The sequence below is a fragment of the Haemaphysalis longicornis genome, unplaced genomic scaffold (assembly GCF_048455015.1).
Source record: "Haemaphysalis longicornis isolate Haplotype H1 unplaced genomic scaffold, Haemaphysalis longicornis Haplotype H1 scaffold_77, whole genome shotgun sequence".
NCBI lineage: Eukaryota > Metazoa > Arthropoda > Arachnida > Ixodida > Ixodidae > Haemaphysalis > Haemaphysalis longicornis.
The window spans coordinates 375,341-392,836 of record NW_027526439.1 but is presented as its reverse complement, the minus strand read 5'-3'; the positions used below and the strand labels follow the sequence as shown (position 1 = coordinate 392,836).

Here is a 17,496-nt window from a genome sequence, read left to right as displayed (position 1 = left end):
CGCACTAGAAAAAAGCTGCACAGCCGATTCAGTTGGTTGTTGAGAAAGAGCAACCGAGGATGCAGCAACAAACGATCGTGCTTGCCGTGGTATGAGCCGAAGTACATCTTGACATAATTCGTCTGACTGTTACTTAAAGAAGGGAAAAATTAGAACGCAAACGTTTGCGTCGAGCGTCTATGCCATACAAAGACGCTGCTTTTTAGTGAGATTTGCACACAAATTTGTAGGAGAAATTTTTAGCAGCAGATATTTTATAGTGTGGGCAAGTGAAATTTATTGGTTAACTGAATGGCAGAAATTTAAATATGCACTCTAGAAACATTGATAAAACAACAGGCTAAACAATTTGAATTTTGTTCGATCACACTGAAAGCGCATGCAAATTATCAGTTTGTATTGTACTTTATCTTGTGCTGTATGTTGTACTTGCATGCTTCCAATGCTGATCAGGAAGAACATATATGTTGTCTTCCAGGTGTTACTCAAAGCATAAGACATGCAGGGCTGATTTGTGCGATATGTCACATGTAATAATACCTTGAAGGCATATTGCAGAACTTCTAGGACTCATCGTTGAAATCTTTATATGATAAACATATTGTTGATCTTCTTCGACATGTAGTTTGAACTCTTTACGATATCATACCTTTATAATTTTGCAGTATATGAACATCTAGTAGAAGTCCTTATCATCAAAGGCATGTCGTTATACTTATTCGACAAGTCGTTGAAATCTTTGCGGTATTGGACCTTCACGATGTTGAGTACTACGAAGCGTCGTTAAATCCTTAAGGTGTCGACAACATGTCGTAAAAGTTGTTTGATTGTCATTGACGTATTTGTGATATAGAAGACATCTCGTTGAAATCGTTATGATATCATGCATGTCGTAGGGATATTATCGCCGTATTTTCAGCTGGGATATACGTATCAGTACAAGAAAGTGCTGAGAGTGGCAATATGAAAGCTGGCTACCTATATAAAATGCAACTCCCTTGAAAAATACAACTTATTTATTACACTCACACTGCACAAAAATATGCTAAGATGCTGCCTAATTAGGCTGATACGTCGAGGACAGTGGGTATTGAAGTTTTGATGCACCTGGCTGTTCATGTCGAAGAGGCATGCAGATAGTATATGGCATCATTTGCTGATGACGTGCCTAGAAATAATCACCATGAGTCACTGAGAATACAACAAAAAGGAAACAAGAACTCCACACTATAAAAATCATTGTGCAGACCACAACAAAAATTCCATTGAGTTCTCAATGTTTAAAATCAATGAACATTCAGTTTCTGTTGATTTTTTGTTGAATCAATAGAAACTCAATAAAACGTCAACCAAAATTCAGAAACCATTTTTTCAAGGGAATCGGCCCTTTTACGATCCCTATCCCTGGTACAGACTCCTATGATGCAGCATTTGCGCTAAATGGGCCATTCCATACAGGGAACATTCACACAGCTAAATATACTAGCAACTAATCATATGCGAATGGCAATCTGCTCCATGCCGTGCCTGCCTGTCATCTCTGTACAACGCACTAGAATACTGTCGCAATTGCGTTAAGTACAGAGGTACACCTCCGCAACCGGGACATATGTGCAGCATTGTTGGTTTTGTTTTTCGAAGCCTCAGTTTCCTTCCGGTGCACAGCGGTTGACACGTGCCATCTTTATTCACATGAAAGCCTGCAAACAGGAAAGCGAACGTTTCGCTGGAAACATGCTCGGTGATAAATTGCACCTGGGCTGAGCCGAAGTTTCAGTAGGTTGCATTCAGTGCCAGCAAGCTGTCTATTTGTCCGTGCCCGTAAAACTCCGCCCAACCAGGTACCGTTGCAATTTTTTATGAACTGTAGTCCATAAACCATGTAGTGAGACGATCGAAGAAGGTAATCTCGGTAGCCCCAGATTACTTCTTCAGTAACTAAACCTTTCTTTAATCAGCCTTTCTCTATAGGGCGTGGGATGAGTGCTACTTAGGATAAGCCAGGTTTGTAAACTTGGTAAATTTGCTGCCGTAGATAAAATCCCCCGGAGCCGAGACTACTGTGGCCGGGTATCCAGACATTTGTGCGGAACTTTTACCCTATTCCGAAGTCAAGGCCTTGCAATGAAGAATCTCTTCATCAAAATGTTCTTAAAATTTTGATATCACAAGTTACAAATATTGCTTGAGAGCTACCGTAAGTAAAAAAAGGGTTACATAAACTAAAAGAAAATGTGCAGCTCAAAAGTAAGGGCATGATAAGTGATCGCTGAAAGCGTCATATTCAAATCCCAAGAATGGCAGCCGAGATTCCAGAAAAGAAGCCCCGAAATTTATGTAAAGAGTGAGAGGCAGACGCAAGTGCTAGTGAGATAATAGCACAGTAGCCGAATGTGACCGCCCAGTAACGATGGCTGCATACTCCCTCCAGGTGCGCAGCAAACTTCGGAAGAAACAACGCGTTTGACAAGGAAAGCACGTCAAGATCTTTTTCCAGCCTTATTGAAAGCAGGAATCTACACAGAAGTTGTAAACATGTCGAGTCACTCGAATGGTCACATTGACGACATTGTAGTGAACGTTGATGATGTGGAGCGTTTGGCGCATCAGAAACTTCCTTTGGTGACGAAGAGTTTCTATCAAGATGGCGCCGATCATCAACAAACTGTTGCCGAAAATTTACAAGCATACAGAAGGTAAGGCGCAAGATACTTTCTTATCACGTGCATGGGTTTAAAACAACGCTTACATAAAAACTCTTTGCTCTCATGTTCCCGATAAATCCAAATTTAGCACACTAGAAGTTGATTGATTGATTGTGGGGTTTAACGCGCCGACGCAACGCAGGCGATGAGGCGCGCCGTAGTGGAGGGCTCCGGATTAATTTTGACCACCTGGGGATCTTTATCGTGCGCCGAAATCTCGTACACACGGGCGTTTTTGCTTTTCGCCTCCATCAGAAAAGCGGCCGCCGTGGCCGGGAATCGAACCCGCGACCTCGTGCTCAGCAAGCACACTAGAAGTTACGTGTGGGACACGTGGCTCCCACACCAGATGGATACAGACACGTTTTTAGATTTTGACACCCTTATCATCTATCACGTGTGTCCAAATCACGCCCAAACACCCACTTTCGATTTTTGCCTGGAGTTTGTTTGAACGAAAATACTGACCCATGACAGAGTACTTATTCATGCTGTGCTCCAGCGGCTGCGCCACGGTGACGGTTCAGCGGCGCGCATTTTGCCACGTCTATAGGTCACCGGAAAAATCGTATACTTTAATCGCTCGCCGGCACATTTGTACAATGTACAAAGTTCATATGAAGCATTGTACAATGTAACCATCACGAATCCTATTGACATCATGCATTAGCGCCCATCCAAAGGTTTATTGGCCTCGCCTTTCCCGCCTAAATTCGTTCAAGCTGGGATCTGGGAGAAAACGGCAGAAAATGGCCTGAACTTTTCCTTAAAAACTTCTGGGACACCTAAGCACCCTTCATGATGTTGCGAATTCAAAGATTTAGTGGTGGATCGTAAAACGGATACGCCGATGCTGTATGTACCGTCACATTTCGCAGCTGTTGTTGATATACATAGTTCAAAGCCCACTGCGCGACGAAACTTGCAGAAGATGTGGCGCGTGGAAGACATGACAGCCTGTTCATTCTACTATACAGGGCAATGACGTGGTTCCTCCACTAGCATGTATCTAGAAGCCCCCATATCGTCGGTTGGTTGGTTGTGCCAAAGAGAAATCATTGCGCGTGTCCACTGTGGAGGATTGACCAAGTCAGATTGGGTATCATTATAGAAAAGGATTAGGAATTAAAACTAAAGGAAAATAGAACTGAGAATATTGTTGGTAAAGTGGTGTTAACAATTTCGAGAACCAAAAAATTAAGAATAATTATAAAGTGCTGTAGCTGGAATAGATACTTCACGTACCGAAAAAGAAAATACGAGATGTATTTTATTAACAGCGAAGGTGTTTAGCAAATCGCTAGAATTTGCTGTCCGCAGTTAACAATACCAAGTAAATGCCGCTCGCAAGTGAGCGCGTGCCTAGCGGCGACCCCCCAGCGTCTCCTGCGAACTTTTGCCGAGCTAAGCATATATACTTCAGGAGATTGGCCCAAATTGGCCAAAAAACTCCAGCATTCGCCGTAATCGTGACAACGCTTGCTTGTAACGAAAGATACACGTCTTGCGTACGCCGCTCCAAGGTGATGTGCAATTATTATCAGTTCCAAAACGATGAAGGAAGCTCACAATTATAGCAACAATGAAGAAGTAAAGGTCGTTGCGGCAGCGAAGAAGAATCAAATCGGCTGCAATCGTGGACTTAAACCGCCGTGATGGTTGTGAAGGTTGCGCACAGCTTCGGTACCTTCAAGTATTACGCGTTAGTGTGAGCTTCCTGAATTTCTTAACAGGCTAAACGACCTTACCGGAAATAAAAGCGTGAAGAGCGCGTGCAATATCCCCGTTGAAGAAACCTAACCTTGATTTCCAACGTGACAGTAAATTATAAACAGACATGGAAAGACCCATGCACCGGAGGGAACCTCCAGGTATCAATTTCGGAGAGAGGAGAACCGTCCGAAAGACAGCAGGAAATGGTCAATCGAAACTCAGATTGGGCACTCGGCCGCAAAAGCTGTTAATTGTGACCTCGCACAATTGAGACTGCGCAACGTCACACTTCCACGAGTATCGGAGGGGCTCAATGTCGGGGCAGCCAGAGATACTGCCTGGTGAAAGCTATGCACCAAACTGCACCTTCAAAACCTAGATGCAACAACTTGGGCGATGGAGGGCACAGGACCAATTGGCCAGAGTTCCATTCAGTGCTATGGCAGCCAGATAATCAGCGGATGCGTTAAGGTAGATACCCCTGTGCCCTGGAACCCAGAACAGATGAATTCTCTTACATGTGCTGATACGAGCATCGAGAGCGTACGGCGAACAGGAGTAAAGATTGCAGAACATAGAGCGGAGCGGATTGAAAGGAAATTCGTCGCGATGAGCGCTCTCTAATGCTCTTCACTAAGTTTTCAAAGAGCGAGGGCAATCGCCAAAACTTCTGGCAAGAATATTGTGGCAAAATTAGAAAGGCGCAGGGAAAACGCAGCCGAAAAGATACCAATACGAGCTTTTTTGTCGTCAACGAAAGTGTCTGTGGGCATAACCACATGTGTCGGAAACTTCGAAAACTGGTTGCTTAACAGTCCAGAAATCGTCCTCCCCAGCAAGTATTTGGAATTGGATGGGGAAAATATTGCCACACTCGATTTTCACCCATCGCATTCCGTGGTTCAAACTAAAGAAGAGAGAGAACGTTGATATTTACCAGGGCTAGCAAAGACTGGACAAACACCACCTGCGGACGCTTGTACCTGGGCAATGGCTAGGCCAAAAATAATGGTGGGGTGTGAATGACGAGCCTTTGCGACCTGGAAATAGGCAATTTCATTGCACAGAGGCATGCCTTTAATGTCAACACCTTGAATCGGGGAACCAGAGGAAGGATGCAAGCCTCCAAATGCAATACCCAAATATGGACGTACTTGGGTAAACCCAAACACAACCGCAAAGCTTGTCGTTCTAAAGTAATCCATGGACGTAGCTTGTAAATCGGAAAACTTGAAAAAGTATCGAGCCGAATTCTGGAATAGGGTGACCGTACAGGCGGGACAGCTTTAGCACAGGTCTCTAGGCATACCCGACTTCTTATTGCAAAATCTCTATAACAGTGAGACTGCTCTCCCCGCTTTAGGCGCAGTGCAATCAATATAAGTAAGCAAATATAGATTGCTCTCGTACATCCCTACTCGGTATTTCAGAGAAGTAAGCTGTGTTATTATTTTCTGACCGTGTGTCAGACAAATTGAAAGAGGGTCTTGCACTGGGAATGCCAAGACGGCACACTTGCCGATATTTAAAGATAGGCAGTGCCCGTCTACCTATGGTTCTAAGGTCGAGAGATAAAACTGCAGTGACCAGAACAACAAATATAAATTTCTTGACGAGGTAAAGAAGGCTAGATCATCATCATACAAATATGACTGTGTTCCCGTAATAATGGGACCTTCTCCAAGTAGCACATTAAATAACACAGGAGACAGGGCTGATCCTTTAGGTAGGACTGCCGATTTATTGGAATTTTAAAAGGTGGCTTCGTGCTAGCCAATAAAGAACTTCCGACCCGATAAAAAACATCTTACCCCACGTATACATTTTCGTAATATATTCCGGAAAAGATAATCGCGCAATTTTTCTATAAGGGTGCCGTGTTCCACGCAATCGTAGGCTTTAACGACATCTTATGTCGCAAGGGCTCCGACATCTCTAGATTGACAGGCCAGATGAAGGCGGCTCTCGAGGTCTATGCGAGCCGACTACATCGAAAAGCCTGGTCTGAAGCCCACCTGCCGACGGCTCAATATATTAAAACTTGTTAAAACTTCTCTATTCTGCACAATTTAATCATCTCTCTAATTTTGACAAGGATAAACGTTAAGCACATTGATCATGTATTATCGATAGCATATCGTAATCAGGGTTTTTTAGGCAAGGGGATAACTTTAGACAGACGTCAATCAAAAGGAATCCAGGAAACACGCAAAGAGTGGTTCACAATATGTAGAATGTCTTCGGGCGGCTCATTGAACAATAGCTTTATCAATGGAACTGCGATGCCATCTGGACATCGTGCTGGATTGGGTACGCGCTGCTACACATCACCTAACTCCCCCATTGTAACTTCCTCAAAGACCACAGGCAGCCTCAGTACAGGATAGCCAGGGGCCAGGGGGCCAGTACAGGGTAGCGAAATGTGAAACCAGCCTGCAGTTCTAGAACCAATTGATCAAGGAGGATTTGCAGGGTGGTTGAACTGTGTATGAAGGAATCAAGGTTTGGTGCAGTAACACCATTTTAGCGATTCCGCATGAAGGTGAAGAAAGCACGCCTATTACAAGTATTTGAGAGAAACGCGAAGCGGTTCGTGTTGTACCCCACTCTTTCCCGCGTAACTGTACGTTTAAAGACTGCACGACACCGATGACATCGTAATGTATATCACGCTGTTTTTATTCGTCAGTAGCGCCTCGCGCATTCATCATTACATCATGAACTGTGGTGAAAACACAACTAACTAGTGGTTCCACGTTATTACAAATAAATTACCATGAAATAAACACATTGTTTTGTTATGATAAACCTTCTTCTCCTCAATCAAATTCAAGGAAGCAAGTTGTGTTAGAACTGTATTATTTCTTCCACGTTAGAAAACGAAGCTCATCCATTGTTCGTCATAGCTGCCTCCAATTAGTGTCGTTATGATTGCGAAGGGAACCCGTAACCGTGCTTTTATTGCAGATGGTGTTAAGAAATTCATCATATTGGGGGTTTAAAATTTTGTTGTATATCGTGGACTTCAAGCTCGGCATTCCAGCTCTGAAAGCGTCGTTCCAGCTGACACTCGTTGTTGAATATTCCTATTTATTACAAAGCATCTCCTTCCGCCAAAAACCTAGTAGCTGTCGTTGTAATGCTTCCACTCTAAGTGCTTTTATCACCATTTGACCGAACGTCTGCCCCATGGCAATAAAATGGTTATGTGTATGAGTTCACAATAGTTTTTAAACGGTGTTATTTTCGCCTTTTTTATCTAAGCATTCATGCAGTGCCCTATACAAAAGTGTAACGTGCGCCAAAATACAGTGGTGGTAGCCGTGTCTTTATCCTTCCTCTAACCAAGATAAATGCAGATAAAGGATCACCACGGAGAATGTAGGCATTTCAACCAATTAGTATTTAGCATTTTGGAGATTCCCTCGGAAGAACCTTCACCCAATTCTTTATTTTTGTTTTTCTTTTTTGTTTGTTTTTGAAGAAAAAGCCCGTATGGCAAGAATTACTTTCTCACTCGCGTCACAAATGAACGAAGTGGTCTAATAATGAGGGCTTATCGGCAGGCTTCGACTTCTACCACGTGTCCTGCGGAACGTCTCCAACATAGACACGGAGCTTACATTGCTCGGAAAGCCTGTTTCCATGCCGGTAGGAATATCCCCCACTGCGCTGCAGAAAATGGCACATCCTCTCGGCGAACTGGGGACGGCAAAAGGTAAAATTTTTGCTGAAGTTTTTTTTTTATTAACGAAATGCGTGTAGGCCGAGGAACGGCCCCGTAGTTTGTAAGTAGTCCTATTGTTGATGTGGTGCCTCTAGGAATAAAATAAACAAATACTGAACGGGACATTTATGGTAGCAAGCTTGAGACAAATGAACAAGAACATGTGCTTACATGAACATTAGTAAACATGAAAAGAAAAAAATATACCTTATTTTTGCAATATCCTCTGCTACATCGGGACAACAGTAGATCAAAATTTCTGCGATAGTATGAGATTGGTTTCTGAAGTGGACATATAGGCGATCAACTTTCAGATCAACTGTCAGGTGAACACGTAAGACGGCTGCAAAGACGGCGTTGTGAACTCATGTGCCAATAATTTTCGAAACCTCGCGGGCGCTGCAAAACAAACTATCAAATGTTTATTCTACAAAATTATCAGATCGTCATTCCACACCTTACGTATATTCAGCATTAGTGCTGTCATCGTTGAAGGGGCGCTTCCGACCTGACAAACTTACACTTGAGTAGCGTGCAGCATTGACCCAACCAGGACCATTGCTATTGCGGACGGTCGTCCTTTTTTTAGCAAACAAAAGACAGCGCGTTGGGCACAACATGTGAGATTATCGATGGACAGCACTGGCGAATTCCAAGCTGCATTGTTACGTTCGGAAGATAGTGAGAAGCCACGAGCAAACTTCCTTGGGGGACCAAGCTTCCATAAGTACACGGGTTACGGACTGAACATGTGGCGCGGAAAATTTGGGGCCTCCTATTCACGAATCAGCAGGCAGTCCTCTGTCACTGTTTTTACATTCGGAATCTAATTTTTTGTGTTCTGGTGACAATTTGTTATTTGTTGCTCTGTAAAATTCAAGCTAAGTAAGGATGGAAATGGTATATGAACCACATTTTTGGAAATAAGTGGCTTCAAAGAACAAATTGCATCCAGATGTAATGCCGCAACTTCGCTACAAAGAACTATCACCACACTTTCTCCAGAAGCTCTGCAGTTGAAGAATCTTTAGCCCTAGTATGGGGTTCGCACATGGGGCTGCTACCGCTTTAGGGCAGTTCCCTGAGCATCTGGGCTAAAGAGGGGAGTAAGCTGTTTGGGTCAGATTTTCACTTAGAGCATTCTATTAATAGGCTCTAGTGCTTACTCACTGTGCCTTCTGGGACTGCCTTCCCATAAAACCGTATCAGAAACATCCGCTTCTATCTTCTAGTAATGCATTATTTCACTATAGCACTACAAACAGGTATCTTTTTTTTTTCACTTGATGAACTGACTGCCCTAGACGCGCCGTTGCCATGGGTCAAATCTGAAATGGCCACAAAATGTTATCCAAAAGCGAAGTTTTCAAAGAAAGCTGTATGGATATACTTTTTAGTACACTTTAACCTTGTTACTTCGAACTCCTAGGGGATAGAAAATCTGTTCGAATTAGCCGGAGTTAAACTAGCGGGGGTCTCTCATTGGCGGTACAGTGCACGCTAACAGTATTAAAAACGTATGCGCGATAAAATAGACAGTGCTGCACGTCCTTTGCGGTGGACAGTCAATAATTAGGTGCGGCAAAAAAAAGAAAGATTCAGCGCCCACTCCAAAGAGAAAAGGATCGCGCCCCAGCAAGCGCGCGAGGCGAGATCGTGTGTCTTATGCCGGCTGCTTCCCTGTTCGCGGAGCAAACACGCGGTTAGAGGTTTGGGAAGCCGCGGAAGCTGATGACGCATTGGACTTTGGCCTTCGGCTTCGAATTTCACGAAACGCATTCTGTGCGGAGGGGCAATATTTTTCTAATTAACCGTGGCACGTGTTTCAACTTCGAATTGGCGAGAGTGTTCCCCCATTCAAATACACGTCACTTTGCCGGGACCAAAAGACCAGTTCGGATTATCCGCTGGTTCGAATTATGCGACTACGAATTAATGAGGTTCGACTGTAGTATCGGCGCACTTAAGACGCCTACCCATCTTTTATTTGCAAGTACTGTCATAGTATTCAATATTCGTGATGCTAATTCAAATGGATGCATCCTACCACGCAACCACAAGTGCGTGTGTGGTTCTGCACTTGTGGTTGCGCGGATTAACTGCGTGATGCGCGTGCCGGTCTTAAAACACTCGCACTTTTAATTAAGAGTAAAAGGCTGAGTTATGTTTGTGGTGTAGCTTTTGCAAAAATATTCGACACAGTACTTTGAAGGGCAATATTTCAGATGTAGGCGTTTGTTTTCAGTGTCCGCCCTTTCATTTCAAAATTGTCAAAACCGAAAGAAAACACCTTTCATACCTCAGGTAAATTCACAGCCGGTCTGTGCGGCGCGCCACAATTAATTATCATTTCTGCCCGTAAGCTGCTGAAACTCATTCATTGACAAAGGATATGTCGGGACGCAAAAGGCGAATCATTTTCACAACGAATACGGGGTACACCAATATACTTACCGGATATGCTGTACGGTATACTCAGGCCCCAAATAATAAATTCCGGCTAATAGAAAATTTGATATTCCTACAGCGGGAAAAAGTTTCTTCGAAGCCAGGCAGTTGCTCTGAGAAGCTCGAAAAATCCCTTTGGCTGTCATACAGTCTAGTGTATTTGAAAGCCGCTTCATTGCTGAAAACGTAGTGCAGAATCAGCTTATCCTCATCTAACTGAGCACATTTTGTTAAGAAATAATTTAGATGTAAGTTGTGTAACTAGCGCATTCATTACTCTCGAATTTCTGCATATGCGGCACCAGCATTATGAACAAATCGTCATATTGTGCTGGTACATTTTGCACTGCAGCTGCAGCAAGAGCGGGCACCGTTATGATACTCAGCGCCCTCAGCTCCACCTCCATGGAAGACGTGGCGGCCGCTGCACCCGGCGGCCTTCGGTGGCTCCAGCTGGAAGTCGTTAAGGACCGCTCGGTTACAGAAAGCTTCGTGTCTCGTGCCGAAAGACTCGGCTACACTGCAATCGTGCTCACCGTCGACATACCGGTCTTCGGGCAACGTCTTTCGAGCATCAAACACGGATTCACTTGCCCAGAGCACATCGAGTGAGTTCCTCTTAATTCCGCTTCATCAACGTGTTCGTTTTTGTTTCAGTAACGTTCCCTCAGGAACGCTGTCGGAATGGCAAATCGGGGCTGGCGAGGCACTAGAACCTATTTAAAGGCAGTTCTAATTGTCGTTCAGGTAAAATATGTGGGAAAAGCGTGTTTGCCAGAAAAAATAAAATAACGCAGGGGCACGTGCATGTACTGGATGTTCCACCGCTATCTAGAAGCTCCAAGAACGTTTAAGACTGTCCCAAGCATATTTTGTGACGAACGCAAAAAAAAATCTTAAACGCAAAATCATTTTGCGTTTATATAGGGTTTGCTTACAATCAACGCCTACTTGATTACCAAGCTCAAATGGAGGCACCTTAGTTTAGAGCGAAAGCTCTACTACGCTGCATCTTTCGAGGTCATTCATCGCATCACCATGACCTTCAGCCGTCAAAGCGCAAGCTGCGCCTCTCATCATTTCGCTTGCTGGGAGCTTCGCCTGGGAGCTTCGCCTATCACGTGACTAGGCGATGATAAAGGGGCTGCCTCGGATACGCCTTATCGTCTAGCCCCGTCTAGGAAGTCTCAGCGCGCGGTTCAGCGCAAGAGAACCACATTACTACGTAAGAGTTTAACGTCTGATTATGAAACCACTCCGCTGACTGAGTTTACAGAAACCAGTCTATAGAAACCCACAGTGCACGCGCGCAAACGCGCTGCTTTGCCGGCGGCTTTGTCCATAGTCGCCATCGATGGCGTGCGGGCTGGGCTGTGTTTGTGTGCCCTTCAGCACAAGTGAAAATAAGAACACAATCTTTCAGTAAATACAGCTAGACGCCATGCTGCAAAATGTCACGCGAATACAAACGTTCGCAAAGCAATGTGGGATTATTCTTTGCTTCCACGTGTATAATTAGGTTTAGCCGTGTTAAACCTGAACCGTTCTTTGTTTATGTCTGCGTGCAAAGATATTCTTCCTTCAGGTGTAGGACGAGTTTTATAAGATTTTTGTGGCGCCCACTAACACACATTTAGGTAAAAATAGCGCAAGTAAAAACACCCCTGCCCGAATAAACCCCCGCTGAATAAATACGAAGCTTCTAGGAAGATATAGGCTAAAAAATGTGCCCCCATTTGAATCGGTTCCGAGCAACGTCCGCCCTAGCGAGATAAGGACCAACGAGTGTTTAAACCACCGGATTTTGAAAATCGTAAAGGTGCAGATGGAAAGTGGGACGTCATTAGGCCGCGAACCTAACTTCGGCCAGCTACTGGAATTGCCCATCCTAATATGACGTGCAATGAATTTTTTTTCTGTGTATTCATAATGCATGTGCTATCCCCGTCATATCGATTAGCTGCACGGACGTCGCTTGAGCATTTTAAATTCAATGCTCCCGAACGCCTCCGTCTGTGCGTGTCTGTGTGTGTGTGTTTGTGTGTGTGCGTGCGTGCGTGTGCGTGTGCGTGTGCGTGTGCGTGTGTGTGTGCGTGTGCGTGTGTGTGTGTGTGTGTGTGTGTGTGTGCGTGTGCGTGTGCGTGTGCGTGCGCGTGCGCGTGCGTGTGCGTGCGTGCCTGCCTGCCTGCCTGCCTGCCTGCCTGCCTGCGTGTGTGAGAGTGAGTGAGTGAGTGAGTGAGTGAGTGAGTGAGTGAGTGAGTGAGTGAGTGAGTGAGTGAGTGAGTGAGTGAGTGAGTGAGTGAGTGAGTGAGTGAGTGAGAGGCTTCCAGAAGTTTGGTATTGTTTAAGCCTACTTGGTTAGTATGAAAAACACTACTTTTTGGTATTTATTTTTTTCACAGCCTAGCGAACTATGAAGGGACAAACTATGCTTACCTGAACAAGAAGAAGAACAACTGCCTAGAGCTTCTGAGGCAGCAGTTCGACAGGTCGCTTACTTGGGATATTCTTCCCTGGCTGCGGAGCATCACCAGACTACCTGTGGTGGTCAAAGGAATTCTCACTGGTGAGGCACAGTCTCAAAACGATGTTCATGTGGTTCCCATGAACAGCACGCATCCGCTTTTGCAATAGGTATTTCCGTCTTGTTTGCCGCGGAAGCGTTTACCTGATATCTACGTGCTCAAAGTTCCGGATACGTTCCCGATTTCAACAGTTGGTAATCAAGGACTAATAAATGTCGCACAGAAATACACACAACAGAATCGGCGCAACATGTATTACTTGTGCAAGGGTGGAGACTCCTTCGTCAATCTACAGCTCCTAATTCATTTAGGCAGACTGACAATTTAGTTTCAGTGTCAGTGTGGCCAGTACGCTGCCATAGCCAGAATCCGGTAAGCCTGAGCTTGCGTTGGGCTATGTGACCATGCGTCGACGTAAGGCTCCATGAGCTGGAACCAGTATTTGTTTAAGTTAATTTAAGTTGAGGTCCGTGCACATCTGCGCGTGAGTAAAGTTCAGCCTGCATGAATTTATTGTGGAAAAAAATAAAGGAAGCTTACACTATGGCATAACACTTCAAAGTAGAGGAGCTGGCCGTACCTTTCACGACCATCACGAAGGTTTAAGTCCAGAATTGCAGCCGATTTGCTTCTACTTCACTGCCGCAACGACCTTTACTCGATTATTGTTACTATAACAGTGAGCTGCTTCAAAGTTTATTTTCTTTCTTTGTTTTTTTTTTTTGAAGTGAAAATTATTTGACATCACCTTGGAGGGGAGTGCGCTTTGACGTGTCTTTCTCGTTCCGAGCAAGTGTTGCCAGGATTAAAGGGAACGCTGTAATTATTTTTGCCAATCTTGGCCAATCTCCCTAAGTACGTATGCTTAGCTTAACAAACGTGCGCAGGCGACATTGGGCAGGCATCGCGATGGACGCACACACAAGCGCTAGACATTTTCTTGGTTTTGTTAACTGCCGGGCGGTCGCCGCGAGGCTCGCGCTCACGTGCGCATGCCCGGCAGTTTGTTGGTATTTTTAACTGCGGACTCGAAAAAGAGCGATTCGTTACACAGCTTCGCTGTTAATAATGATGAGCTCACAATCGCAGGTCAGTGCCAAAACGATTCCAGCAGTTCGATGAGCCGATGGTCTTTGGGACTTGTGGCTCGCTATTTGTCTTCTCTATTCCAAGCATAGGCAAGACACTTTCAATGGCAGCATATAAATTCTTAGATTCTTAACTTCGTGAGAGAAGGCGTGCCCTGCTTGCAATTTAAAAGTCGCCCTGTACATTAAATCGAGGTAGGTGGGCGCCACTTATAGTCATAATCAATTACGAAATATCTATGCTGTGGCTCCAAAACTTCGTTCTTAGACCATCTCGTTTCATTTTTCTGCGCGATTCAAATTAAAATCAGCCAGCATCCGCGATGAAAGCACCGGCATAAGCGTCGGTTGTTAAAAGCCTGTGTTTACTTTTTTCCTAGAGATAGCTCTATTGCATGTTGCGCAATTTCGGAGGAAGCTGTCCCAACTTTAATTTGCGGAATTTTATCTTGGTTCACTTTCAGTTGTTTTCGGAAGGTTTTCGTGCAAAAAATAACTACGTGACGAAACACATCTAAACAATTCCGGGAAAGGGACGAAACATCTTCCGTTGGTTCCCACGGTTTTTAATTTGGCAATAATTGCGCCCATTCGTAAAATATTGCTTAAATTTTCTTTTTTATTATTTCTGGCTTCATTGTGTGATTTCTCAAAGTAGTGCTTGTATCGACTGTAACATTCTGCATAAACGTGCTTTCTTTTCAGCTGTTTGAACTTATTTGCATCTCCTTATTGTGTCGCTTCTCTCCTCGTGGTCTTTAAGTGTGTTAGAACGTAGCTCTTCATGAGGACGGAATTCGGTCAGCTACTGCTTTTTTGTTTGTGTGACTGCCCAAACCTGATAAAGTATGGCAAACACGACCACAGAACCATGTTAAGCCGCTATTTCACCCTATATCGAATGTCGTTCGCTTGGGGTAGTGTGAGGAAAGTCGTTTCAGCACAAAACCGTTACAACCAGCTTCATATATTTGGATGCAGAAATCATATTTGGATGAGCCAACATTATGTTTATACTTCACTAATGTGGTTTACATTTCTTATCTAGCTCAAGATGCCGAGGAGGCTGTAAACTACGGCGCGTCAGCGATAGTAGTCTCCAATCACGGTGGCCGGCAACTGGACACTGTGCCCGCGACGGTGATGTTCCCATGCTCCCTTTTTCTCTTACCTGAATTTCTTGCAAAAGGCGTTACCCCTCACCACCTCCTGTAAGCATTTTCGGGTTGTGTTCCAAGAAACAAATTTTTTTGTGAGCAACAGACACACGAAAGTAAAATGAAATACAATGCTTCTCAATCAAGGCAAAATACACAGTACACCGAATATCCTCAGTGACCAATGTTCTCCTAAAGCACTGGAATTTCTGGCTGAAATAACTGGAATAAGCTTTTCTGGCTGGAATAACTATTTCAGGAACGCATTCCACTCAAGAAAAAGCATTTACTTAATTAAACTAGTAAGTTTTAGGAAGCGTATGCTGGATTGAATGCCTTTGCGTGCGTGACGTCCTTCTTGTGCCTAACGGATGAAATATGAATAAAGGCGTAATTGTGATTTTGTAGGTATCAATATTGTGGAGAAATAATAAATAAGCCAAGCTTCTTCAAACTGCTAGTGATTGAATTGTATTGTCAGACATACGCTTATACGGAGAATCCTAACGCCGATATCTACTGCACATAAATGAAACCGCTTTTTCTGAATGAGTCCCAGCAAGTAAATAGCTCTCTTCAAGTGCTTATTTCGTTCACGGAAGCATATAAAGTTTTGTTTTAACTTGAGTTGACTTGTAGCAGATTCCAGTTTACGCTTCAAAAAATACATTTTCACAAATGAAGCTGAAAAAATATTTGGGATTAGGACAAGAAAGCTATATTACAGGCTAAAGTTAGGCCTAGATATTTATACTCAGCAACTTCTAATCTTCGGTAGCAAACACCGAGAAGGAAAAAATTGTTTTATACGAGGTCTTCTTGAAAGCGTGCATCTCTCGGCATTTACAGGCGTTCCATACTCCTCACACCATCTCTTTATTGCGCAAAGACATTCTTGCAGCACAACACAGTCATCAAGCGAGCGGATTTCTAAAGCAATACAATCCACAGTAAAAACCTCACAGGCATTGCGTCGGGAATTACATGCACTAGATCATTTATTTAAACAAGAAATAACAATTGTGCCAAAACACTGCCCTGGGGTACACCAGAATGGGCACCAAGATAATAAAAACGACCACTGTTATGTATCACTGTTTCTTTGTTTGTTAGGTAAGCTCTAATTCAACTCAAAAGGCAATCCAGAACCACTGACTTCAGATTTATACAAAAGCTCATATTTCGGCACTTTGCCGAAGATATTACAGAATTGTAGGAACACCACGTCCATATTGTCAGACACATCCAACTGAACAAAATGTATACATTTTTTCTCCGAATAAATGTTCAGATGGCGATGAAATGTCACTTTCCGCCAGAAATACACGAATTTGTCGTGCAATAACTTGTTCAGCAACCCACAAGTATTTGTAATAAAAATTGGACTCTAACTGTAGATGAAAAATCTACCTTCTTAATGTTTTTAAAGGGGTATAGCCAAGCAGCCAAAAAATATGACGGAATTTCGGCCGACCCTATTGAGATCTGAAAAATTTTAGTGATATGTTGATGGCTCATTGGCAAATATTTTCCAAAAGCTTTTTTTAGTCAATTGTGTTCGTGCCATTCTGAGTACGGCCTGATACGATATGACAAGTTTACTTGAGTGACTAGTTAACTTTTTTCTAATTAGGAGTAATGAATAAATGCTTTAGATACATCCTTGTCGTCATTTGCAGCTCTACCGTTTACCGTTATTCACGTAGAGCTTTTATTGCGTAGCTTGTAAATGTTTAGCTTCTATGAGTAGATTCTATATGTAGCTTCTATTCAAAAGCTGTTATTACGCGGCTATAAATTTTCACATTAACAAGATCAATACAGAAGTTGCATTTCTGAATTCACGCACGAAATGTTGTCACGCACGAAATGTTATCGGAATTTCGAAGTTACCAAACATTGGTCGTTGTTCATCGCTGTTTACACATTATGCAACCTGTAACAAGAAGGGTTAACGCTGCACAACAATATTAGATACCGAAGCGCCATTTGCCCAATCGTGTATGCCCCGAGGATTATCGTGAAGACGACGAAGGCCCGACTCGGACGTTCATGCTCACGAGCTCATACCGGCTGGACCTGCGCTCGGCCCGTTGCCTTACGCGACGCCTTGAATAAACCCCCACTATCAAC

The 17,496-nt window shown here is 43.7% G+C and overlaps 1 protein-coding gene across 1 annotated transcript in view; it reads left to right on the top strand.

Annotated features, from left to right (window-relative positions):
- The first annotated feature begins 1,704 nt into the window (after positions 1-1,704).
- Positions 1,705-17,496, top strand: part of LOC144148107 (uncharacterized) — a 37,815-nt gene continuing 22,023 nt past the window's right edge. The window contains exons 1-6 of the mRNA XM_077679696.1: positions 1,705-1,841; positions 2,432-2,696; positions 7,985-8,136; positions 10,946-11,201; positions 12,996-13,159; positions 15,255-15,346. Coding sequence (XP_077535822.1) covers positions 2,536-2,696; positions 7,985-8,136; positions 10,946-11,201; positions 12,996-13,159; positions 15,255-15,346 — 825 coding nt within the window. The 5' untranslated portion in view covers positions 1,705-1,841; positions 2,432-2,535. The remainder of the gene's footprint in view (positions 1,842-2,431; positions 2,697-7,984; positions 8,137-10,945; positions 11,202-12,995; positions 13,160-15,254; positions 15,347-17,496) is intronic.